This window comes from Geotrypetes seraphini, unplaced genomic scaffold, assembly GCF_902459505.1.
Source record: "Geotrypetes seraphini unplaced genomic scaffold, aGeoSer1.1, whole genome shotgun sequence".
NCBI lineage: Eukaryota > Metazoa > Chordata > Amphibia > Gymnophiona > Dermophiidae > Geotrypetes > Geotrypetes seraphini.
Genome location: NW_022985892.1, coordinates 1 through 27556, shown reverse-complemented (window position 1 = coordinate 27556; position 27556 = coordinate 1). Strand labels below are relative to the sequence as shown.

General features: G+C 43.3%; 1 protein-coding gene across 1 annotated transcript; it reads left to right on the top strand.

Annotated features, from left to right (window-relative positions):
• Positions 1 to 1943: 1943 nt before the first annotated feature.
• LOC117352489 (integral membrane protein GPR137-like) lies at positions 1944 to 23326 on the top strand. The gene is made up of 5 exons (XM_033928951.1): positions 1944 to 2715; positions 8191 to 8340; positions 8692 to 8820; positions 13910 to 14049; positions 22659 to 23326. The coding sequence occupies exons 1-5, from the start codon at positions 2545 to 2547 to the stop codon at positions 22822 to 22824; spliced, it is 756 nt and encodes a 251-aa protein (XP_033784842.1). The 5' UTR covers positions 1944 to 2544; the 3' UTR covers positions 22825 to 23326.
• The last annotated feature ends 4230 nt before the right edge of the window (positions 23327 to 27556 follow it).

Below are 27556 nucleotides of genomic sequence, written 5' to 3'. Positions count from 1 at the left end.
AAGGGAAAACAAAGTGTTCCTCCCTGAAGCCCACAGAGAGAAGCCTCTGCATCAGATATGGGAGTTTTGGAGTGAAACTGCTCAGCTGGCCTGGAATTATTTTCAAGGGCTGAGAACAATAGTTGCGACCATGGACGTAGTTCTCTGGTCAAGGGTGCACTCTTTTCCCAATGGTACCTGCAGATGGATGTGCTCCAGCAGCAGCTGACTTGAACAGCGGAAGCTCATCGCAGTCTAGGCTGGCGGTTGGAACCCCAGTCTCTCACCAGAGGAATTCCCCTACGCATCTCTGCATGGGTGATACTGATGATGGAAGCCAGCCTATATGACTGGGGGGACACTTTGTGAGGGGAGTCTGGTTCAGGGATGCTGAACCCCTTCCCAGAGGAAGTGGTCGATCAACTTCTTGGAACTTCAAGCCATCCACCTGGCACTTCAGGTATTTGGGAGCACGTTGCTGAACAAAGTGGTATGAATTTTCTTGGCCAACGTAATGGCAGCAGCCTATTTCAGTTGCCAGGGGGGCACCAAGAGTTCTGCTGTATGTTTGGAAGCCCAGATGCTGTTTCGAAGGGCTGAGGCACTCTCGGCGGCACATGTGGCAGGAGTGGATAATGTGCAAGCTTATCCCCTAGATTCTGGGGAGTAGTCACTTCTTCAGGAAGCTTTCACCTGCATTGTGAATCAGTGGGAGCACCTGATATTCGATCTGATGGTAATGGCAGTCAGCAAGAAGACTGCTCAGTTCTTCAGTTGAAAAAACAAGCCTGGAAATGAAGGCCTAGACACCAAATTTCAACCTTGGCCAAAGGCAGATCTACTTTACGCCTTCCTCCATGGCCTGTGATAGGTAAACTTCTGCACAGGATCATGGTGCACTAGGGGCTGGTGATTCTAGTAACATCAGACTGGCCAAGATGACTATGGTATGCAGACCTGGTCTGTCTACAAAGAGATCAAGGTCTTAAACTTCCATGTCATCCCTGGTTGATCACAAAGGATCCAATTGCCCTGCAGGATCCAGAACGCTTTGGTCTTACGGCATAGCTCTTGAGTGTGCAGTGCTAGCGCGTAAACACTGTTCAGATGGAGTGGTCTCTACCCTTCTAAGATGTAAGGAAAAGGCAACTATAGTAGCATATGCGAAAGCCTAGTAGTGCTTTCAAGCTTGGTGTGCTCAATGGAGTGAGGCCCTGAGCTCAATACCGATCTCTGTGGTGCTCACCTCTGTTCAGGAAGGTCTGGAAAAAGACCTAGCGGTTGACTCCCTGAAAATTCAGATTGTGGGGCTCTTGTGTTTTGGGCCTAGGATTAATTAGAGTAGCTTCACATCCAGATGTGGCCAGGTTTTTGAAGGGTGCCTTGGGCCTCCGTCCTCCAGTGTGACATCCTTTTCCGCCATGGAGCACCCTCGATCCTCTGGAGCAAGTTTCTCTGATGGACCTTACCATCAACATGGTGTTTTTGGTGGCAATTGCCTTGGATTCAGGTATGGTCTTACACACAGTCCCATCCCATTATATTCTAAATAATTAAGCAGCATTCAGGGCTGGATTCTTGATGGGATGCTCAAAGTTAGGCAGCTATAGGCACCCTACTGCTGCCTAACTTAAGAGTCCCATGGCTCTAAAAGCCTACTTAAAAGGAAATTAAGAGAGAAAATGCGTCAGCTTACCTTCGCTGGCCACAGAGGTGTTGGAATTGCAGCTTTGGAGGTGCCTTCCAGTGCCTAAGGCCACAGTAGATGTGGCCAACACCGGAATTGGCCTTAGGCATCGGAACATGCCTCTGTAGCTGCAATTCACAGGACAGGTAGGCGCTGGAAATGTAGGCCAGTAAAACCCTGGCCTACATTTCTGGCGCCTATTTGTTTGTCATATATTGAGGCAAGTTTCTTCTCTCTTTCTTTTGCCTATTTTTGACATCAGCCATGATTCTCTTACTGGTGCCATCACATGATTGACATGCAACCGGCACCATTTCCAGAGGCGCTGATCAATGAAGGTGCCAATAAGAGAATCCCCCCTGAATGGCTAGCCATATCAGAAACAGCTCAACTACAATCTGTTCCTTAGATTATAAGTCCAGGAGACAGGAAATCCCTCCTGTTCCTAGGTGAAACTCACCCTGAGCTTGGATCTTGAAAGTGAGTAATGAAATCTAAAATCCAAATGTATTAATGATTCTTAGAAAATGACCTGGCTATGTTTGGGAGTGTAAAGATAGATTAAACTATACCTTATCTAGCACAGGAAATAATTTAGCAAAATGTGTGTAGACAGGGTTTTACAAATGAGTTTGAGCCCTAATACTGGTATCTTATACACGTCATTTTGATCAATGCAGTCAGCAGAGTTATAGCCTTGTATTTTTTTGATGGAAAACATGATTTAGGAGTCCATTTGAGAAGGCTTTTATTTACCACTTCTTTCTCATTGGTCTGCATAAGATATTCATCACTGTAGTTTTCTCTTGTTTGAACCCTGCAGATTCGTTGTGCGTGCTGCCTGCCTCTTAGCCAGTCTCATTTTCTTATCGGTGAACATGATTTGTGCATTTCTTGTGAAGATTCATGACTCTGAGACATGGACCATCGTCCTGGTGCGAGTCCTCATCAATGACACCCTCTTTGTCCTGTGTGCCATCTCGTTGGCCTGCTCCCTCTACATGGTTGCAAAGATGGCCCCATCTACCAGTATTTACCTGGAATCCAAGGTATTTCAGTGGTGGGGAACAGGCAAAGAGTGAGCTGGCCACTCTGCTGAGGGCTTGGTGAAACTAGTATCTTTGCTGTTAGGGAGTTCAGAATAATGGAGCCTTGAGTAAAAGAAAGAAGGGTTATGGAATAAGAAAGTGGGACAGTTTGCATAGGAGAAAGAGAGAGGTCAGAGGAGCTCTCTGACAATAGAGTAAATGTCATCCTGATTTTTACCTGACATTACAAGTTTGATGGAAGAACATTCTGGAGAAGGTGTCCTTTGCAAGGCTGCGCTGATTAAGGCTGGTGGGAGAGGAGGGAACCTATAGAGACCTCAACAAGATATTCTTGTGGAGGAGATATTGCAAAGCTCCTGCAAGCTAGGAAAGTCTTGGAAGAGGCAGGAAACAGCTAGGTAGATCTGATATCTAAGCAGAAAAACACTTCAGTGAGGGGCTGAGTCTCAGATCTGATGGCAAAGGTGACATGCTGTTCAGAAAATTTATAAGGGGCTTGTCTGATCTATTGGTTGTTGGTTTTTTTTAATATGCCTACTCTGGAGAAGTGGAGAAACATAGGGATATGATAGATGTATACATATTACATAAAGAGTCCCAGTAAGATGGTTATTTCTTCAATATTAATCGCATAGAGCTCATAAATGTTTCTTATTCCAAGTAATAAATATCCATTGTAATATATGATTCAACCACTCTTAATAGGTATAAGTTTCATAATTTTACTGAAACTTTGGACCTCAGAAACACCACTCATCGCTCAAATATTTATTATAGTGATAAGCTTGACATGTTGTCTCCTCACTGGCCCACTATTTTATCCTAATTCGATTTCATTATTTAAAATGCAGTTTTTAAAGTGCGATAGTTTCAAAGGGCTTAAAAAATGCCTTAAAGTGCTATTAGTCAAATACTTTTAAATATGTACTAGAAGCTTATAACTTATGTCAGTTTTTATGATCGGGGAAACTCGGATCCGACATGTTTCGTGTACTCAACGCTTTATCAAGGATCGTATCCCTAGAAAAGTAAAAAACATATTAGATCTGACCCCTAGAGGGTTCCTACAGAATTTTTGATTCAGTTAGCGCAATGGGTGATTCAGGAAAATTATTTTGAATATCAAGGGGTATGGTATCAGCAAATCCAAGGAGTAGCAATGGGGGCTCCCTCAACCTTACAAAGACTAGGGGACACTCGAAGAAGTTACAGCAGGGAAGTGCTCTTAAAACCAATAGGAGGAAAAATTTTTTCACTCAGAGAATAGTTAAGCTCTGGAATGTGTTGCCAGAGGATGTGGTAAGAGTGGATAGGGTAGCTGATTTTAAGAAAGGTTTGGACAAGTTCCTGGAGGAAAAGTCCATAGTCTGTTATTGAGAAAGACATGGGGGAAGCCACTGCTTACCCTGTATTGGTATAACGGAATATTGCTACACCTTGGGTTTTGGTCAGGTACTAGTGACCTGGATTGGCCCCGTGAGAAAGGGCTACTGGACTTGATGGACCATTGGTCTGACCCAGTAAAGCTATTCTTATGTTATGTGAATAAGTTTGAAGAACAATTTATTTACCCCGCTATCCAATTTTAAAAAATAGAGTTTTGGGTTAGATTTTTGGATGACATTTTCTTTTTATGGAGAGGTACAAGGGAGGAGTTGGATTTGTTGATAAAATGGATGAATGGACTTGACCCTCATTTGCAGTTTACTATGAAGTGTCATCAACGGTATATTGAATTTGTGGATATTTGGATACAGAAAATGTCCGCTGGTTTTTCGATCACATTATTTACGAAATAAGTTACACGAAATACTTTGCTACATTATGGAAGTTTCCACCCTTATAAATGGAGATATAATCTCCCAATTGGACAATTTTTACATCTTCGTCGCATTTGTTCAATGGAAGAAGAGTTTGTGATCCAATCATTTTCTCTGGAGAGAAGATTCTTAGAGAGGAGGTACCCTAAAAGTGTGGTGAGAAAGGCATTTTTAAGGGCCTGTTTTGCACAATGGGAACTGATGTTGACACAAACACGTAGTTCAGACCAAGATTTTGAACAATTGACATGTGTGCTACCGTTCTCTAGAGCGACTGAACACTTGATTCAAATAATGCGAACCCACTGGCCAGTTTTACAACTTCACCAGAGTTTGGGAAGTTTCCATAGAATAGCTTATACTAGAGGGAGAACGATAGGCCAAATGTTTGACTTTCAAAAATTTGGGGTAAGTAGACAAACCTATGTTATAGATGCTAATGGTGCTCTCTCACTATAGAGGGTGAATCATGGAAAGTCCCAGATAGAGATTTACCTCTCTTTTCTAACAAATGCACAGATTGTAATAGCAAAAATGTTATCTACGCTATTGCTTGCCCCTATGGTTTAATATATATTGGACGGACAAGTAGACCCATGAAACTTAGGCTGACAGAGCATAAGTCTCAGATCACTACGGAGTCTTTACTGGCTCTGTTAGTCCAACATTGGATAAGTAAGAATCCTACATTGGGGGACTTACGTTGGCATATTATAGATCAAATTGAAGGGAGGGGGGATGAAAGGGTTTTAAATTATCTTGAGCAAAAATGGATTTATAAATTCAATTCTGTAGTGCCCGGGGGTTTGAATTTAGCTTTAGAATGGGCTTCTCTATTTTTATTTGGATGTCTGGTAATGATAACATCACGGGTCAGCTGATTTGAAAGGACTATAAAGAGGCAGACGGAAAAGCCATCACCGCCATCTTGACACATTGTAAATGAATGGTTGGGTGACGACGGAGTGATTGTAGTGAGTGCTAGGATAAAAATTTTAACATATATATATATACATATTTAAATATTTAATCTAATATGTTTTTTACTTTTCTTTTTAAAAAAAAATATATTTATTCATTTTACATCTTACAACAAGTGTAACAATAAATAACAGTTAAAATTGAATATAACACTTGAAACTCTATCATATTCAACATTAAGACATTAAAGTTTTAACCCAATCCCTCCCAACCCAACCATAATCTATGCATTCACAAAGCTCATATACAATATTCTTTATTATTGGTTTAAATATTTAATAAAATTATAAAATCCCTCCCCCCACCCCTTCCTTTTTATTGTATTTACTAGTCGTTAAGCCCGTTACATTAATGGGTGCTAGAATTTATGTCTGTCTGTATTTTTCTTTCTGTCTCTTTCCTCCCTCCATTTCCCTGTGTAGCGCTGTCTCTGCTTTCTTCCTCAGTCTGCACTCTCAAGCTGTAACATTACTGCTTAGCTTTTTCTCCCTGCAAGCATCTCTGCTCTCTTTCTCATCCCCAGTCTCTTTGCTATTTTTCTCTTCTTGCAGGGGTCTCTGCTCTCCTTTCTCTATATGTTCCTGATTCCTGCAAACTTCTGTTTTCTCTGTATGCTCTTGATCCTGTGTTTCCCTGTAGGCGTCTTTTCCCTTTTTTTTTTTTTTTTTTATTCCTTCTTCATGTATGGTTGATTTATTAAAAGTTTTTTTATTTTTCCTATTTGTTGCATGCCTGTCTCCTTGGCCGCTGTATGTTTCTAATTTTTTGCTTTGTGCGTTTGTCTGTGTTTTTTTGCTGATTGTCTACTTGGTTGCTGTCAGTCTGTCTGTCTCATTGGCTGCTGTATGTCTGTATGCCTTTTTTTCAGTCTAACTCCTTGGCCACTGTATGTCTGGAAGGTTTTTTTTCCTGAATTTATCCTTGGGCATTGTAATTTTTATTTTTTTCTGTTTGTCTCCTTGGCTGTTTGTATTTTTTTTGCTGTCTCTCTGTCTGTCTACTTGGACGCTGTATGTAAGTATGTCTGTCTCCTTGGCTGCTGTATGTCTGTTTGTCATTTTTTTCCTGTGTCTCTCTCTCCTTGTACTCTGTGTTTTGTTATTTTTTCAATCTGTGTCTTTAGCCCCCTGTCCTTCTGTGACTGTCTGTGTGTCTCTCTCTACTTGTGCACTGTTGTTTGTTTGTTTTTTTCAATCTCTCTTTAGCTCCTGATCCCCTCTCACTGACCCTTGCGCGACTGCATGTAATTCCGGTTAGGTTTCCATGGCAACCCTGCTCGCGGGTCTGTGAGTGTAGGGCCGTTTTGTCGGGTCTGGTGGCGCCGGGTTGGGAAGAGTCCTGGCTCCTTTTTTGGTTTGGGCCCGTGCAGAGGGGCTCAACAGCGCACAACCACCTTTCCTTCCCTCCCTCCATCAGGTGCAGTGCAGCTCCACCAATGTTAAAAGCAGCCGCGTCGAAATCGGAGCCCTGCCACTGCCGTAGCACTTTCCCCTCTGCCTTGGTCCCGCCCCTTCTCTGACATATGGGACCGCGGCAGAGGGAACGTGTTACGGTGGCGGCAGGGCTCCAATTTCAAAGCAGCTGCTTTTAACATTGGTGGAGCTGCACTGCACCTGATGGAGGGAGGGAAGGAAAGGTGGGGCAAATTTGGTCAACGGCAGGAATTGTTTGGCGGACCAAGCACCGTGAAACCGTGAGGAAGGCCGCCGCAGCCTCGCAGCTAGGTAGGGGGACAACAATGGCGCTTATGCTCAAGCCCCCGCCACAGCTCCTCTCTCGATCCTGGTGCGGTTCGAGAGAGGATTCGTGGCGGCGGCTTGAGCATAAGCGCGATTGTTATCCAAGTTGCCGAGTTTGGTGACGTAAACCCGCGCATGCGCACTAAAAAAAACACGACGGATCAGGGAACACGTTTTTTTTAGTGCGCATGCGCGTCCTACCATTTTATTATATTAGATAATGGAAAAATGGTATTTACTTTTCTAGGGAAACGATCCTTGATAAATCTTGAGTAGGCAAAACATGTCGGATCCGAGTTTCCCCGATCATAAAAACTGAGATAAGTTATAAGCTTCTAGTACATATGTAAAAGTATTTGACTAATAGCACTTAAAGGCATTTTTTTAAGCCCTTTGAAACTATTGCACTTTAAAAACTGAACTTTAAATAATGAAATCCGATTAGGAAAAAATAGTGGGCCAATGAGGAGACAAAATGTCAAGCTTATCGCTATGATAAATATTTGAGTGATGAGTGGTGTTTCTGAGGTCTGAAGTTTCAGTAAAATGATGAAACTTATAGCTATTAAGAGTGGTTGAATCATATATTACAACGGACATTTATTACTTGGAATAAGAAACACTTATGAGGTACATATTACATAATGCAGGAAAAGTCCTTTTCATAGTAAAAGAAAGATTGTAGAGGGCTGTAAGGGTTTAGGCAAAACAGAAAATATTTCTTCACAGAAAAGATGCTGAGTTCATGGAACAGCCTTCCAAAGAAGGCCATGGAGGCAGAGTATTGAAGAAAGTTTGGAAAGGTACTGAAGATTCCAAATTCTGAAGAAATAAAAGGAAGACAGAAATTAACCAGACCTAACCTGGGTAGAAAAGATGAGTCTTCCATCTCTAACCTGCAATCATGTTCTCTGTTTCTGTCTCTTACTGTACAGGGTACAACAATGTGCCAAACCACCATGGTAGGAGGTGCAGTAATCCTACTGTCTGCCAGCAGAGCTTGCTATAATCTGGTTGCGTTGGCACTGACTCCACACACCAGGATGGATGCTTTTGGCTATGACTGGTACAATGTTTCAGACCAGGTATGTACTGCCCAGGCTGTTTGTGAAAGGCAGTGTCCTGTATTCCTCTTTTTGGATTTCCAAAGTAGAATGCCTCAAAGTGGTGTCTGATCACTGCTTTATCGGTTCTGCTCTTCTGTTACTCTACTGTGGGATGGGAATTTACAGGTTTACTTGTATAGTTTCAGATGTTACAACTAATGATTATATGGCCAGTTAAGGGAAAAGGCCAGATTTTTTTTTTTAACATAAATTGTGTTGTGATACTAGTGAGGGGCAGATACCCCTATGATAAATGCTAGCTTGGAAGAAATCTGTAGCTCCTTGCTTCATTTTTTAACTGGAAAAGCAGTTCTCTGGCTCTTTTCACAGGCTGATCTCATTACTGACTTGGGTGACAAGGGCTACCTGGTATTTGGTCTCATCCTCTTTATCTGGGAGCTGCTACCTACTGCCCTGCTGGTGGGATTCTTCCGTGTTCGTCAGCCTGCACAGGACTTGGTGAGCCAGATATGTACTTAGCCCTACATTTGCACTGCTATAACCAAGCATATTAAATGGGTATATCATGGGTGTATCATGCAACTACTCTTATCCAACATCTGTTATTTTACCTGACTTGAAAGAGGTGTGAAGTACGGTGTCAGGTCAAAAGCGCGCTGGGACAAAGGCGCGCCCAGACAATTGAGCGCAGCGCGGAGGTGCGCGCCGCTCAAAATTACTGTTTGTAGGGCTCCAACGGGGGGGGGCGTGGGGGGGAACCCCCCCACTTTACTTAATAGACATCGTGCCGCGTTGTGGGGGCGTTGTGGGGGGTTTGGGGGGTTATAACCCCCCACATTTTAATGAAAACTTCACTTTTTCCCTGTTTTTAGGGAAAAAGTTAAGTTTACAGTAAAATGTGGAGGGTTACAACCCCCCAAACCCCCCATAACGCCGGCGCGATGTCTATTAAGTAAAGTGGGGGGGTTCCCCAACAAAACGGAGCCCCTAAAAACTGTAATTTTCTTTGGCGCGCGCCTCCGTCTTTCGCTCAGTTGTCGGCACGCGCCTTTGTCTTTCGCGCCATTGTCTATGAACCGTGAAGTACCCTTAATGTATATGTTATATACATGCTTTTCTCTCTTTTCTGTTCCCCCTAAATATACTGTACATCTTCTCATCCTCTTTTCCACTTATGCCTCTCTAATCTCTCCCTCACTTTTACTTTGATCCCTTTTTACTCCTACAACTGATGCTTTTCTTTCTCTCTTTTTCTTTCATTAAACCACTTTTATAAATGATTTAATCTAAACAATGTGCACACTATGGACTCTATTCAGTATATGGTGCCCACCGATAAAAATTAGCACTAAGTGCTATGCTATAGATCCTTGTATCATAAACTGTGTACTGTGGCGAGATTCAGGGTGTGCTGTGAGATGCCGGGCGGGGGGGGGGGGAGGGGAGTGCACCAGGGGCAGGAGGGTTTGGGATCCCTCCTGCCCATATTGTCGGGATGGGGGGTCGTGGGGGAGGGGTGCGCCTCGGCAGGAGGGGTTGGGCTCCCTCCTGTCCATATTTAAGGGATTGGGGGGGGGGTCAGTGGTTTGCGCCTCGGCAGGATGGGTTGGGCTCCCTGCTGATGGTATTTGAGGGAGTAGAGGGGTTCGGGGGCTCGCACCTCGGCAGGAGGGGTTGGGCTTCTTCCTGCCGGTATTGGTGGGGTTCAGGGGTGGATCGCGATTGCGGCAGGAGAGATTGGGCATCTTTTCTGCCGCGATCGTTGCGGGGGAGGAGGGGTGTGGATTCTGTTACCGGTGGTTTTTTTGACAGAAGCCGGTTATAGAATCCAGCTTTTAGGTGAAGGACTGGCCCCTCCTTCGCCTAAAAGGTCTTGTTTTGAGCGTTTGGGACTTGGGCAATTTTTGTGTTGATAATGTGTTCTAAGGTTAGATGTAGTGGTTGTCTGGGAGATTAAACTGCTGAACCTAGAGGTAGGCCATTCTAAAAAAAAAAAAAACCACACCTCATTTTGGATGTGGTTTTTTTTTTTTTTTTTTTTTTTGAGAATGGGCATTTTCCCTGCTGCTACTTTCAGCGTTTAGGGCCTTAGGCCAAAAGGGGACTTAGACTTTTTTTTTATTATGCCCCTCATGCTGTGTATGCTCCATGCTGTGCCTTACCTTCTGGCCAGCTCCTTCCTGGCCGTTTCATGCCGGCCCCGGTGTTATCTTTGGGCCAGCTCCCCTCTTCCTTACTGCCAAAGTGCACAAAGCCACGGGCAGCAGCTCCTCGCGCATCCCGCACCTCATCTGGAAGCCTTCCCTCTGACGTTTTGATGTCAGAGAAGGCTTCCAGTTCAGGTGCAGGACCCACTGCCCACGGCTTTGTGCACTGCAGCAGTAAGGAAGAAGGAAGCTAGCATCGATCGCACCGCAGACCGGTGGTTGAAGAACACTGTCTCGGGCCCAATGCACGTGCCGGCCCTGTGGATTGGCAGGAAATTTCTGCGGACCGGCACTGGTCCATGGACCAGCGGTTGAAGGACGCTGGTCTACAAAAGCCTCTATGTGTATATCCACTATATTCTAAGAAATGCTATATTGCAAGTAATGCTACAATGTTGCAAGTGCTGGTTGCTATTCACAGTACATTCTAAATTATAGGGACAAAAGTAATACAGTACTTATCTTCTGTTGAAGGAATAACTTCGGTAGTAATGACGCTCTTCCCCTTATTAATCCACAATGCTTTCTTGTTATAAAATAACACTCACAACTCATGAATAATTCCTCATGTCCAATTGTGTCACAAAAAAATCCAAAAATAGTTACAAATATCAAAACCAAATCCCCATAAAGTGTCTTTCTAAAAACTGAAGAAAAATAACATCATTCTCCAATGAACATAATGTGAATAGTAACCAGCACTTGCAACATTGTAGCATTACATGGAATATAGTGGATATAAACATAGTGGTTTTTGTAGACAGTGCCACTATTGAAGGAACTCTGCTGGTGTTGTGATGGTTCCTCTTCATACTAGTCTTATTTACTCATGATTTCTATGTTGGAGCACTGAGCACATCATAACAGTATGGGGGCATAATTGTTCCCATATATTTTTATACAGTTTGTTTTTTTTTTTATATGGAGTTTAAAAAAATACTGCATTGGATTTTGAGAAGTAGTAATCTAGTAGTAACAGCATGAGAAAGACAACTACCTTCTTTTTTTTTAAGTTCAAACCTTCTTTATTAAAGAATTTTATGGAAATACAAACAGAAACAAAAAAAAAACCTGTATATGGGATTCCAGAGAAAAAGAGGGATCCCAAATCATCCCCCAGATTTCTAATCTCCTTAGCTGGAATTCAGGGGACATACTCTGCCAGCATCTGGATTAATCCATTAGTAAAACCAGCTGGCCATACCTTCAGCACTGTTTGACATGAGGATATTTTTGGATAACTAATCTGCCATTTCCTGAAGACAATGTCCAAATATCCCTGTCTCTGTACATTGTTTCTTTATAGGTACTGCAAGTTGAAAACCATGTGTAAAAATGTAACATTCTCTTGTCTTTGAGGTTTTTGGAAGTCTGTTCTTTTATCTTGCTTTGTCAATAAAAAATACTGGCTGGTTCAGGGCTACATAGGACCCTAATGGGGTGATGTCATAGAACCAGTAGTTCACACTCTCCGTCTGCTGGCAGAATGCATACCCCAGTCATCTGGACTGGTCTGGAAAGATTCAAGGAAAGAAAATTAGCATATAAGATGTAATTTTTTCTTTTCAAGCCCAATCAACTGACTAAATGCTTTAAACCAGGGCTACCCAAGTCCAGTCCTTGAGATCTACTGGCAGGCCAGGTTTTCAGGATATCCACAATGAATATGCATGAGAGAGAGATTTGCATACCAAGAAAGCAGTTAAATCTTCTTGGTGTATGATATTGAAAATTTTTCAAGTGATGTTGTATTATATTTGGTTGATATTTACTGTACACTTGATGTAAGTTTAAAAATGAATAAAGAAATTAAAAAAAAAAAAAGTTTTTATCCTAACTCAACATATACTAGGGATCTAATTCCAATATACATAATGTACATTTATAGGTTAAATTTGTCATAGTTACAGTGCTCTATATTATGCTCATAGCTATAATCTATTGTTAATAATATTGTTTTCCTTGTATTATTTTAAACAATATTGTGAAGTGCTCAGACCAAGTAACCCAAAATATAGTGAAGTCACTACAATGAGGTTAACAAGGGGACCATCATCGCCTTCACCTGTCCCCTGCCCTCTCTAGATGACCACAAACATTTTCAGATCGATTTAATGTACTTATCTGAATTCAGATAAGTACATTAAATCGATCTGAAAATGTTTGTGGTCATCTAGAGAGGGCAGGGGACAGGTGAAGGCGATGATGGTCCCCTTGTTAACCTCATTGTAGTGACTTCACTATATTTTGGGTTACTTGGTCTGATCACTTCACAATATTGTTTAAAATAATACAAGGAAAATAATATTATTAACAATAGATTATAGCTGTGAGCATAATATTATAGAGTAATTCTTGTCACAGAATACTAAGTTTTATCTCCCTATTAAGTAAGAAAATCATAGTTACAGTGCAAAATTTTTCAATATAACTTTTTATCCTAACGCGATACATACCAATGGTCTAGTACCAATATATATTTCTTTGTAATCCATCGGTTGTGGGAGTTTGGTGAAGAGCTTTGCTTTTATTGCTTTCCTAAAGTTGAGGAGTCCTTCAAGGGATCTGATCTGTGGGGGTAGTTGATTCCAGTGGCTTGGTATGAAGTGGAAGTTGTTTGGTGGTTTGCAGTCGAAGGGAATCCTGGTGCTTTTCTTTTTCTCTTTTTTGCCCTTATGTCCCTCTTCCAGCATTGGTACCCTCCTCTCTCCATCTTCCTCCACTGGTGCTTTACACTCTCTCATCTTCTCCCACTAAGTCATTTTGCCCTTTTCCTCTCCCAACCGTGTACACATTAATACCTTTGTTCTCTCTCCATAACCCAATGTTTTTCTCTATATATATCCTCCCCAACCCAATTTCAGCATCTTTCTTTTTCTTCCTCTTGTATGATATCCTTCCTACCCACAGCCAGCAGAAGAGCAAGCAGCATTTTATATTTGCTGCTGTCTCCTCTGCCAGCTTTCATCTCGCTTCACAGTCTGCTATCAGATGGTAGCCAGTAAACTTCCTGCCAGCAGAAGAGAGGAAGATTATGTCAGTGGTCATAGGGTGGGAGGGAACTCTGACTCTAGAGATGGGTTATGATGGGAGCATGGAGTCCCCCCCAGATTTATAATATGGTTTGTGCCCTCGTCTTCCACTAAGGATAGTCCTGGCCAGAATTCATTATTTTTGCAAAAATATATGTTTTTATATTCAGTAATAAAATTTCTTACTAGGCTTCAACCTCTGGGGAAGTTGGCATACGGAGCCTTTGAAACATCCTTTGTGATCTTTTCTTTCCATTTTTTTTAAAAATACTTATCAGTTTGTTTTTTATGAAATTGTGCACGGCTGTGTTGATCAGTGTCTATTTAGCTGGTTTTCTTTCCATGCAGAGTTCCAGCAGGATTATAAATGGCCCAGTCTTTGGCTCAAGGACCTATTTCTTTGATAACCCGCATCAATTAGAAGATGAATTATCAGCTTCCTGGATGTCATCGTCATGTGCAGAGTACAGCAGAGGGGAACACAGCAGGTAGGAAAACAGAGATTGGCCATCAGATACATATAATTACTGTCTGTGGATGTCTCTAACAGTGTCTCGCAAACTTTGTCAAGCTGCGGCACACTAAACATAGTGGCCACGGTTCGAGGCAACCGGAAGTGCATGGATGTCAATGCGATGACATCACGCACACACATGATGTCATTGCGTCGATGTATGTGCATGCACATAGGCCCTCCAGACTGGCCCTGAGCCACAAGTGCTGGAAGGTGAGGAGTAGTGGCTCGTGGCCAGCAGGGGGTGATGTTTATGGGACGGTAATGGAATGGATGTCAGAACATAAGTGCAGTATTTTTGTGGAGTTTTTCTACAAAGGCGCCTGTTTTTCGTATGATTCTGGGTAATTCTAGTTAGATACAAATACATGTGTTAGTTAAGGACTACGCCCAAATAGAAGCGTACAAAAAAGGGTGAATAATAATCTAAATATGAAGCCAAGGCCAGAAAAACACACTATAGATTAATATAAGAGAAAGAATGGTGTTTTTTTATGTACTTTGCTGTTGTGCCAGATCATAAAGGAAACCAGAGGACGGAATCCATTTTGCGTTTCCAGGTCTTTGTTCCCAGCATCGTGGTGTTAATTAATACCACATGTGCTTGCTTTAGCCTGGTAAAGAAAGATAACGTGTCCCAAACTGAATTAGATATAGTTTTGAATGAAAATTATGATTTATTGAATGGAGGCTTGGCCAAGCAAAGAGTGAATGAACAAATATGACTGGAGTGATTTGTGTGACTGTGTTGAACAAAAGCATAGGGTTTGAAAAAACATATTTATATATCTTTGCAACCTAAATAAATCCTAAAACAACATCTGGGAGTAATTAAGTCAGAGACTCCTGCTCTTTTTGTGTGAGACTGTCAGCTTAGGAGGAGAGGGGGAGACCAGCCCCTCCTCCTCCAGGCTAAGGCTATGTAATCTGAACCTGTCAATTTAGGAAGAGTTTGAGAACTTTTCAGCACCCTGTTAATAATTGTAGATTCTCTTGAATATGTTATAATGTTAATTCAGAAATCAAAAGTAATTTTCTAAAACTTTGTCTAACTTTGAAACGTGGAGGAATTTTTCCTTGTCTAAACTTTTAAGACCACCCATGTTATTTTATTGGTTGTCAACCTGATGATGTCACAATAAGCCAAAAGTATATAATAGAATGAAATGAGATAGTAAGACGAGCTCGTTATGAGAAGGCCAGCATTTGGCAACTATAATGATCTCCCATTAGCGCAACTGTTAAGCAATTATGCTTGATTCTTTTGATATCATAATGGATAAATAGAAACAATAATTCAATAAATCTTAATTATAATTTTGAAAACCTTGCGCTGGTGTCATTTTGCATGTGTTATTATTTTCAAACCTAAGCTTTCAAAGAGGCGTCGATGTCCCTTGCTCAAAGGGAAGACGAACGGAGAGAAGGAGAGGCACTGGCGCCGGCTGACTGCCTCTCACCGCGAAAGGCACTTCCTGTAGGCAGTTAGCTGGTGCTGGCGCCTCTGATGTTGGGTTGCATCAGAAGGAGCTTTATCAGCCGAAAGCCTGAAGTCATATTGCCATTGTACAGATCCATGGTGAGACCTCACCTGGAGTTCTGGATGCCGCATTATCGGAAAGATGTGAAGAGACTGGAGTCGATCCAGAGAATGGCCACTAGGATGGCCTCGGGACTTAGGGATCTCCCTTATGAGGAACGTCTGACCAGACTGCACCTATATTCTCTCGAGGAGCACAGAGAAAGGGGGGACATGATTGAAACATTTAAATACATCACGGACCGGATCGAAATGAAGGAAGATATCTTTTTCTTAAGGGTCCCACGGCGACAAGAGGGCATCTCCTAAAACTTAAAGGGGGAAGATTTCATGGGGACACCAGGAAATACTTCTTCACCGAAAGGGTGATTGATCGATGGAATGGCTTTCCACGCTAAGTGGTCGAGGCCAGCGGCGTGCTCGACTTCAAGAGACGTTGGGACAGACAAGTGGGGTCGCTACAGAGTCATGCTTAAATGACGGACTCATAGGAGAGGTGACTGTAGAGTAGACAAATTAGCTGAGGGAGGGTTCTTGAGTGGGCAGACTTGTTGGGCCACAGGCCCTTTTCTGCCGTCATACTCTATGTTTCTATGGGTGTCTCGTGGCACATCTGAAATTCCAGGTGGCACAGTTTACGATACACTGGTCTAATATATCCCCTAATACTGAGGTTTTAAACTGATGGACACTTGGAAGGTCCTGCTGAGTTCTGCTTAGACCCCACCTGTACCTGAGCATATGCCCCTACACTGGCAACCTGCCCTTCACTCCACCACGAGAGTTCCCATCTGGCTCTAAAATACCCACCCCCCCCCTTGCAAACTATTCACTGGTGGTTTCTAGAAATAGACCCCACAAAATACAAATGTCCTTGCCCCCCCTCCCTCCACTACAGATATTCAGCCTGCGATGGTCAGCATTTTTAAAATTGCCCTTGTGGAGTTTCCCTGTTGGGTTCGCTGGAAGGCCAGGGTGGTCCAGGAGATTCTTCAAAGGCTAATAGCTTTGAGAGCGATGGCCCAGATTTCTTGAGAGGAGTGAAGTTTGGGATGATATTCCATCTATTTTGTGGTCCCCAAAAAGTCCTATTCTGGACTTGAAAGGGGTAAATCGAGTGTGTTGGGTTTCATCCTTCTGCATGGAGACAGTAAAGTCAGTTATAATGGCGGTTTAACCATCCCTAGATCTGATGGAAGCCTACCTTCATATTCCTGTTTGTCAGGCTCATCAGGGATTCCTTCACTTTGCTGTTTTAGGACGGCATTATCAGTTTTGTGGGCTATCGTTTGGCCTCACATTGGTTGTAGCGGCGGTGACTGAGAAAGGAAGGCATTTTGGTGCATCTTTATCAGGACGACTGGCTCATTTGGGTGATGCGTACCAAGAAAGCATAAGGGTCATAGACAGAGTGTGGTGCAAGTCCTGCAGTCGCTGGGCTGAGTAGTCAGTCTAGCCAAAAGTCAGCTCCAGCCATCTCAGACTCTAGAATATTTGGGATTACAGTTCAACACCAAGATAGGCAGGGTATTTTTGCTGCTAACCAGAATCCAGAAATTGCAGTTGCAGGTGAGGTCACCAAGTTTATAGGGGAATCAGAGTGAATTATTGACAAAACACAATAAGTTTAGACATGAGGTGTCTGGGGGAGAAATACAATTTTTGATAGGAAAGATGAACAATAAGGGGAAAGTAGAATGGGGAAGGGGAGTAATCTTCTGTCTGCTTGGAGGGAGATGAAAGAGATTATAGATTGAAGGCATCTCTGAATAGAAAACTTTTCAGGCTGGATTTAAATTTATCTAAAGATGACTCCTCACAGACAGGGGCTGGTAATGAGTTCCAGAGGGTAGGTTTCATAACTGAAAAGATTGTTTTACGTGTAGTGTCATATAAAAGATGACGTAGGGAAGGGACAGCTAGAAGATTTTGACAGTTTGATCTTAATGCTTTTGTTGGGTTATAGGGGATTATCATTCGATCCAAGAAGCCTAGGGAATGAAATAATTTTGTCTTAAATGTCAGAAAAATGATTTTATAAGTGATTCGGTGACTGAACGGTAACCAATGAGCATTTATTAGTAGGGGGCCCAGTCATGTGGTCATTATTTTTTGCTTTGAAGATCAATTTCATGGCTGTATTTTGAATAATTTGGAGGTGTTTTATTTCCTTTTGCGTGATTCCTTGGTATAAAGCATTACAGTAATCAAGGTGTGAAATTATTACAGAGTGAATTAAGATGTTTATTGATGATGTTGCAAATAAACTTGCAATAGAATGGTGTGATCACAGAATCCTCAGGCCAGGGATTGTTTGTAAGTGTTAGGTTCCATGGCTGTGTTTCTAGAGGTGGTGCAGTGGGCCAGGGACTACATGAGGCCTCTATAGTTCATTCTTCTCTCCAGACGGTCCCTACATTTGCAAGAGTTGGAGGCCAGACTTCCTCTCAGTTCAGTTCAGTTTATTTAATTTACTGCATATACAGTAGTAGCTCGGTATTCATTGTTAATTGGTTCCAGGAGACGAGATGAGTACCAGAAAATTTTTTTCCATAAGGAATAATGGAAATACATTTAATGTGCTTCCAAGCCAAAGATAATGCACATTTTTAAGGCAATATGTAAAAAGATAGGGTTGTTTATCATTATTTTACATGAAAAATAAACCTAAAAATTAATAAATACAGTACTGTACTTAGATTGAATAAAATAAAAACTTCACTTTACCTGTATTGAGAAGAGTCCATGGGATGGTGAGGAAGAGAGGTTATATGGAGGGGAAGTTGCTTGGAAGGAAAGTCCCCCTCCAATAGAACATCAGGCACTTGGATTTTAGGTGTTCTTTCTCTTTTCTGCCTTGTTTTCAACTTGCACCACAGGCTCTGACACATTCTTTGTCACCTTCACTAAAAACTTATTCCATGAGTCACGAGGCAGCTGACAAGTTCTAGATTGTCTGTCAAGTACCAGGACAAAATTTTCTCATCAAAATGTGATGAGTACCACATTTGACGAGTTTCAAAGTAGTTGAGTACTGTGGTACCACTGTGTTAACAAAAAGTCAAATCTAAGCAGTATACAATAAAAAAACAAGGGAGGGAACATTTCTAAAACACTAGGCATATAATAAAATAAAACCAAACCAACAAACACAAGAGGAAAAGAGATGAGGGAAGATGAATAAATATGAGTATTATAGGTTAAAAAGGGATGGGAAATGACAAAAGGTAAAAAGATTGCTCCAGTTTATAAGTAAAATTGAGATTATGAAGATGTTGACTCAAAAGCCATTGTGGAAAAGTAAGCCTTTAATTGTGACTTGAAGTTTCTGAATGATGTTTTGGTCCTTAGATATAGTAGGAGTCTATAATGGTGGTTGCAGGAGAGTCATCTGTTGGGCGGTGTGAGTCTGGATTCCCCTCAGTGGATGATAGTCATCACAGATACAATTTTCTCCAGCTGGAGAACCCATTGCTCGAATCGGGTGGCACAGGGTCACTGGTTACCTGAGGAGGTGTGCTGGTTGAGAAATATCTTGGAAACCAGAGTGTTCTTCAAGGTAGGGCTGAGGCCTTTGTGAATCATCAAGGGGGCACAAAGAGCCCCATAGTAGCCCAGGAGGCGACACTTCTCATGTCTAAGGCAAAATATCATCTCGAAGCCTTGTCCTCAGCGCAGGTTGCGAGAGTAGACAAAATTCAGGTGAATTATCTCAGCAGGAATCTTGGATCTGGGTGAATGACAGTTGAGCCCATAAGTCTTCGCCCTCATACACAGGTGGGGGTAGCCAGTCATGGATTTGATGGTGACCTCATCCAACACACAGGTTCCTCGGTTTTTCAGAAGGAGGAAGGGTGGTGAGGCGATGGGGCTTGGATGCATTGATTAAGGCTTGACTGTTGCAGGGACTCTATGTGTTCCCTCCATGGCCCCTTGTGGGCTGAGTCATCCAAAGAATCAAGAGACGTAGGGTTGGTGACTCCGGATTGATTGCACAGACCATGGTACAGAGATCTCATGTGGCTCCTGGTGGAAGATCTCTGTCTCCCAATACGGGAAAATCTGTTGATTCAGGGGCTGTTACAAATAGAAGGTCCAGTTCGATTCTTGCTTATGGCTTAGCTCTTGAGAGGGTACTTTTGAGTAAAAAGGGATATTCCAGCCAAGTTATTACAACTCTTTTGTGTTCTAAGAAATTGTTCACTTGACTGTCGGATGTCTTGGTGTGGTGTATTTTTGAGAGTTGATATGCTGATCAGATTGTTCCTCTAACAACTTCTCTGCTGAACATTCTGGACTTTTTGTAGGATGGTTTGGACAAGAGCTTGACTTTGTCTTCTCTATAGGTCCAAATGGCAGCTTTGGCGTGCTTTTGGGGGTTCCTTCAGGGTCAGTCTTTGGCATCCCTTCAGGGAGTGTGCCTTATTCGTCCTCCAGTCTATTCCTCCATTGCGCCTTGGGACCTTAATCTAGTGCTATCAGAGGGCTGGTGTTGGTACCTTTTGAGCCCTTATCCAATTGTACGCTGAAGGGAAGATCTTGTACGCTTGAACATGGTCTTTTTAGTGGCTTTAGCTTTGGCTCGCTGAATTTCAGAATTGCTGGCTCTATCTTGCTGGGAGCCTTTTTTGCAGTTTTTTTAAGAAGGAGGGGACGTTTCAGATAGTACCTTCCTTCCTTCCTAAGGTAGTGTCAGTTTTTTAATGTGAATCAAACCATTTCCCTTCTGGTCCTGGGTGATCATTCTGGGTCGGAGGAACAGAAGTGTCTTTATTGCCTGGATGTCTGGAGAATCTTCCACTACTTGTTTGTGATTTGTGAGTTTCACCACACGGATCGATTGTTTGAGTTGATAGGGGGGTTTTGGAAAAGAGATGCAACTTCGAAGTCTACTATTGCTCAATGGATTAAGGAGATGGTGGGGTCTGCTTATTTGCTGCAAAGCAGGACAGTTCCGCCACTATTAAGGGTTCATTCTACCAGGGATCAGGCAGCTTTCTGTGCTGAGCATTCCTTGGTATTGCCTCATTATATCTGCAAGATGGCGGTTTGGTCTTCAGTTCATTCTTTTATCTGTCATTACAAGCTTGATGTGTTTGCTTGTCAGGATGCTGCCTTTGGGGCATTGATATTGGAAGTAGGTTTATGAAGGTCCCACCCTTGATGGTCACTGCTTTGGTACGGCCTATCTTTGCTGATCTAGATGGATATTAATATGGACCACGATCTCTTCCTTTATCCTGATTGTGGGAGTGGCTGCCGAGGTTGCAAGGAAGGAGGGGTGCTGATATTGTGGTAGGAGTGGTATGTTGTTGCAAAAATTGTGCCATACTCATCGACATTGTGCTTACATGTGATGCACGCCTATGTAATCGTTTATCGAGATGGCGGATGGCTTAATTCAGGAGCTGAGACCCTGGCAATGGGACCTGAGCCTGAGCTAGCGGATGGCAGAGGCATCGCTCTGAAGCAGGAGGGCATCTGTACGGGGATTCCGAGGGTTGCCAGCGTCTGGCCACCTGAAGGAAGTCACCCTGCTGAATGGGCTGTGGTATCCGGGCATCACCCAGGCAGATACCCACCCCTGGGCCACCATAGCAAACCTTTTGGGTTGTGGAACAAATTGTCTGAGTTTCCTTTATTGCCTATGGGGAAATTTGCTTTGCTATACAAGTGCTTTGGATTACGAGCATGCTTCTGGAATGAATTAAGCTCGTAAACCAAGGTACCACTATACTAAAGACATGAGGCTTCATGGTGTCCTTAAAGGGCAGAGCTCAAAAATCGGTGTCAGGTCAAAAGCGCGCCGGGACAAAGGCGCGCCCAGACAATTGAGCGCAGCACGCGCCGCTCTAAATTACTGTTTTTAGCGCTCCGAAGGGGGGGAACCCCCCCCACTTTACTTAATAGACATCGCGCCGCGTTGTGGGGGGGTGTGTTTTTTGGGAAAAAGTTCAGTTTACAGTAAAATGTGGAGGTTACAACCCCCCAAACCCCCCATAACGCCGGCGCGATGTCTATTAAGTAAACTGGGGGGGTTCCCCAACAAAACCCCTCGTCGGAGCCCCTAAAAACTGTAATTTAGAGCGGAGCGGCGGCGCGTGCTGCGCTCAATTGTCGGCGCACGCTTTTGTCTTTCACGCCGTTGTCTATGAACCCAAAAATCAGTCTCTTTCTCCATCTGCTGATTGGCGTGCATAACCCACAGGTTCTGGACTGGTCTGGTAGTACTGAAGGAAAGAAAACCAACAGGTAAAACTAATTTCTCCTTTTCTTTTTCATGTAGAACTGTCTGTGATAAAGAGGTATCATCATTACATGCAGTGTTCTGACCTCACACATTCTGCCATAGTTTCTTGAATTAATATATTTACTTCTTTACATACACCAATATCAAAGAAGCTATTCTAGAAATTTTTTTTAATTCAATCAGATAATACCTTTTAATAATACTTTTTATCAAACCACTTAAATCTTACACTTGTTATACATGAAAGTATCAAACTATCCTCAATTGTACACCTATACGAATGTACAACATTCAATGATAATAATAATATAATCTAAACATCATCAAGAAATAAATGATTGTTTTCATCAATACACATCCTAAAATATTTGTCCATTTGGTCGCTCTTCATTATATTAAACAGACGAACAGTTCAACTGCATTCCACTGGATGTTTATGCTGGATCACAAAAAAAGAGCCCTTCACACATCCTTGCATTTCTTTTTGATGTAAACAAACAAAAGATGTAAACAAACAAAAGAAACTACAAGGAAATGTGAAGGGCTATTATTTTTAAGATCCAGCATAAACATCCAGTGGAACACAGTTGAACTGTTCGTCTGTTTAATATAATGAACAGCGACCAAATGGACACATATTTTAGGATGTATATTTATGAAAACAATTATTTATGTCGTCTTGGTGTTTAGATGGTCTTGATGGTGTTTAGATGGTGAAACGTTTGTAAGACGGCCATGAAAGTAACTTTCAAACCAAATTATCTCTGAAATATATCTTCTTTTTCACCTTCAGTTTGTCCAGCAGCCTGCAGAACACTAGCTGGTATGGGTCCATTAACAGAGGTGGGAGTGGAGACCACAACTGGCTAATGCAGACGCGCACTGTGCCTCTGCTCTTCTCTCGAGATCACACGCATAGCAGTCACCACCACAGTCTTTACTCCACCCCTCAGACATAAGTTAGCAGACTTGGGACCATCAATAGAAAAGAAGCAGACCTAACAGCAAGCACTTCCCCTGCATTCCCCCTACTTTTTTTCCAATCAGCCAACTTTTGTGTGATCATTAAGTGTGGACAGCGACTAGGTCTCCTGGCTGACTTCTGACAGTAACATTCCCAGGAACCTATGGGGACTATAGGCCTGGTTACTGAAGCTACTATATATGATCTTGTAGTGACATGAATCAACCATCTGAGGAAGGAAAAATAATTTGTGATTGTGGTTTTTGTACTTGAAGATTTGAGCCTTGGATGCCAATATTTCTACAGATGTCCTACATCTGCAGGTATTCATAAATCTCTCTTGCTAACCGGTAATAGCCACACTGGACTGATGGATTCAGAATATAAGAACCTGGGGCACAGTCCCATAATCAAATCCTTTTGCACCTTGTATGATGTTTTTTGTCCTTAAAATGTACATGTGATCATCCTGGAAGTACATGTGTAGTTACACTCTGTTTGGTTCTACTTTAACCAGTTTTGCTTGAATGGTGCCCAGTTCCAAGGACTCTTTCACTAATGCAGAGAATATTTTACACTGAGGCAATATGTGTTGTTGAGTATTGGCGCGGGGAGGGAAATGGTCTGAATTCAGGACAAGCAGAGTATACATTTGGTCACTACAGAGCTGTCTAAAGGGTGAACCAGTAATCATGCAACATCTATTACAGATACAACCCTTGAGAAAGGAAAATCTGCAAAATGACCATCACCTGGCAATTAGGGTTACCAGATGTCCGGGAAAACCTGGACGTGTCCTTTTTATAGAGATCTGTCTGGGTGCTCGGATGTATTTCCAAAACCAAGCAGTTTGTCTAGGTTTTGGAAAGCCCCAAAATTGGGGCTGCATCTGGAGGGCATCTGCTCATGTGCGGATGTCGATGTGATGGTGTCACACGCATGTGCGTGATGCGCAGAGGACCTCTAGACATGGCTCCAAGCTCAGGGAAGGAGACACAAGGTTTGGGGGTGGGGCTAGAACGGGGCGGGGTGGGGCCAGTGTCCTCTTTTTTTCAAAGAGGAAATCTAGTAACTTTGCTGGCAATATCATCCACAGCTGCCACCCATGGGAAACCTGTGATACAAGTCATCAGCTACTAACTTAAAATTTCTCATTTTACTCCTGGCGGAATTCTGCACAACTGCGCAATGCAGAATTGCACAGTCATGCAGCATTTCCCCTTTGCCATGCAGAATCTGAGATTGTGACGGCTATTGGGTCACGGTATCAGCAGTGATTCCCACACACTGCCTGCTGCTAACCGGGAAGTCTCTCCATAGCAGAGGGGAGGCCTCTGGGTTTGCCGCAGGCAATGTGTGTGAATTACTGCCAACCCAATGAAGTAAGCCTTACTAGGGAGAGTATGAAGGAACCTGTGGCCATGAGCCTCAATTCTTAGCTACCTGGGGATAGTTTATTCTGTTTCAGATCTTAAGAACATAAGCAATGCCTCTGCTGGGTCAGACCTGAGGTCCATTGTGCCCAGCAGTCCGCTCACGCGACGGCCCAACAGGTCCAGGACCTGTGCAGTAATCCTCTATCTATACCCCTCTATCCCCTTTTCCAGCAGCAAATTGTCCAATCCTTTCTTGAACCCCAGTACCGTACTCTGCCCTAGTATGCTCTCTGGAAGCGCATTCCAGGTGTCCACCACACGTTGGGTAAAGAAGAACTTCCTAGCATTCATTTTGAATCTGTCCGCTTTCAACTTTTCTGAATGCCCTCTTGTTCTTTTATTATTCGAAAGTTTGAAGAATCTGTCCCTCTCTACTCTCTCTATGCCCTTCATGATCTTGTAAATCTCTATCATATCCCCTCTAAGTCTCCTCTTCTCCAGGGAAAAGAGACCCAGTTTCTCCAATCTCTCAGCGTATGAAAGGTTTTCCATCCCCTTTATCAGACGCATCGCTCTCCTCTGAACCCTCTTGAGTAACGCCATGTCCTTCTTAAGGTACAGCGACCAATATTGGACGCAGTACTCCAGATGCGGACGCACCATCGTCCGATACAATGGCAGGATAACTTCTTTCGTTCTGGTTGTAATACCCTTCTTGATTATGCCTAGCATTCTGTTTGCCTTCTTAGTGGCCGCTGCGCACTGCTTCATTGTCATGTCCACCATTACCCCCAAGTCCCTTTCTTGGGTACTCTCATTTAATAACATCCCTCCCATCGTATAGTTGTACCTCAGGTTTCTGTTTCCCACATCTGTTTCCCACATTGAACTTCATCTGCCATGTCATCGCCCATTCCCCTAGTTTGTTCAAGTCCCTTTTCAATTCTTCGCAGTCCTCTTTAGTCCGAGCTCCACTAAATAGTTTGGTGTCGTCCGCAAATTTTATTATCTCACACTTCATCCCTGTTTCTAGATCATTTATGAATATATTAAATAGCAGCGGCCCGAGAACTGAGCCCTGCGGGACCCCACTCGTGACCCTCCTCCAGTCCGAGTAGTGGCCCTTCACTCCTACCCGCCAACCAGTTTCTGATCCATCTATGTACGTCTCCTTCCACCCCATGGTTCTTTAGTTTCTGGAGTAGGCGTTCATGGGACTTTTTGGAAATCTAGATATATGATGTCTATGGGATCTCCTTTGTCCATCCGTTTAATTCCTTCGAAGAAGTGCAATAAGTTCATTAGGCACGATCTCCCCTTGCTGAAACCATGTTGGCTGGTTATCAGAAGTTTGTTTCTTTCAAAATGTTCATCGATGTTTTCTTTTATCAGTGCTTCCGCCATTTTCCCCAGAACCGAGGTCAGACTCACCGGTCTGTAGTTTCCCGGGTCACCTCTTGATCCCATTTTAAAGATGGGCGTAACGTTGGCTATCTTCCAATCCTCCGGGATCATGCCTGTTTTCAGGGGTAGATTGCAAATTTGCTGCAGTAGTTCCGCTATCTCCTCTTTTAATTCCTTCAGAACCCTTGGATGGATTCCATCCGGACCCAGGGATTTGTCAGTTTTTAGTTTTTCTATCTGCCTGCCTACATCTTCAAGGCTCACTTCCATGGATGTTAATTTTTCTGCTTGATTTCCATTGAAGAATTGCTCAGGTTATCCCAGGACAAGCAGGCAGGTATTCTCACTAGTGGGTGATGTCATCCGACAGAGCCTCGATACGGACGTCTCACAAGCATGTCTTGCTTGAAGAAACTCAGAAGTTTCGAGATGCCCGCACCGCGCATGCGCCAGTGCCTTCCCGCCCGATGGTCCGGGCGTGTCTCCTCAGTTCAGATAGCTAGCAGAGAAGCCAACCCAGGGGAGGTGGGTGGGACGTGAGAATAGCTGCCTGCTGTCCCTGGATAACAACTGTTACGTTAAGTAACATTGCTTTATCCCAGGACAAGCAGGCAGGTATTCTCACTAGTGGGTGACCTCCAAGCTAACCTCAATGGGATGGTGGGAGAGTTGGCAACTTAGGAGAATAAATTTTGTAACACTGTTTGGCCAAACTGTCCATCCCTTCTGGAGAAAGTATCCAGACAATAATGAGAGGTGAAAGTATGAACCGAGGACCAAGTGGCAGCCTTACAAATCTCCTCAATTGGTGTCGATCTGAGGAAGGCTACAGAGGCTGCCATTGCTCTGACCTTATGGGCTGTGACCTTACAGGGAAGGGATAACCCAGCCTGGGCATAGCAGAAAGAGATACAAGCTGCCATCCAGTTGGAGATGGTGCGCTTCGATACAGGTCGTCCCAACTTGTTTGGATCAAAGGAGACGAACAGTTGAGGAGCAGTTCTGTGTGGCTTGGTGCGATCCAGGTAGAAAGCCAAAGCACGTTTACAGTCCAGAGTATGCAGAGCTGATTCTCCAGGATGAGAATGAGGCTTTGGAAAAAACACTGGAAGTACAATGGATTGGTTGAGATGAAATTCAGAGACCACTTTAGGCAGGAATTTTGGATGAGTGCGGAGGACCACCTTGTCATGATGGAAGATTGTGAAAGGTGAGTCCGCCACCAAGGCCTGAAGCTCACTGACCCTGCGAGCAGATGTGAGTGCCACTAGAAAAACCACTTTCCAAGTGAGAAACTTTAGAGGAGCCTTGTTGAGAGGCTCAAAAGGAGGTTTCATAAGCCGAGAAAGGACAACATTGAGATCCCAAACCACTGGAGGAGGTTTGAGAGGAGGATTGACATGAAAAAGTCCTTTCATAAATCTGGAAACCACAGGATGAGCAGAGAGAGGTTTCCCTTGCAGAGGCTGATGGAAAGCCGCAATAGCACCCAGGTGGACTTGTATGGATGTCGACTTGAGACCAGACTGAGACAGGTGTAGAAGATAGTCCAATACCGAGGATAGGGAGGCTCGCTGAGGCTCCTTAGAATTGGAAACACACCATGAAGAAAATCTAGTCCATTTTTGGGAGTAGCATTGACGAGTAGCAGGCTTCCTGGAAGCCTCCAAGACATCCCTCACCGCCTGGGAAAACTGGTGAGGAGTTACGTTGAGAGGAACCAAGCTGTCAGGTGGAGAGACTGCAGATTGGGATGAAGCAGAGATCCCTGATGCTGAGTAAGCAGTGAATGAAACACTGGAAGAAGGAATGGGTCCCTGCTGCTGAGTTGAAGTAGAAGGGAGAACCAAGGCTGTCTGGGCCACCGAGGAGCGATCAGAATCATGGTGGCATGGTCGGACTTCAGCTTGACTAGAGTCTTTTGAATGAGGGGAAAAGGAGGAAACG

Coding starts and splice junctions, on each gene's coding strand:
- LOC117352489 (XM_033928951.1), top strand. CDS start 2,545: ATGATTTGTGCATTTCTTGTGAAGATTCATGACTCTGAGACATGGACC. Junction 2,716..8,190: donor GTATTTACCTGGAATCCAAG/GTATTTCAGTGG, acceptor CTTACTGTACAG/GGTACAACAATGTGCCAAAC. Junction 8,341..8,691: donor GGTACAATGTTTCAGACCAG/GTATGTACTGCC, acceptor CTCTTTTCACAG/GCTGATCTCATTACTGACTT.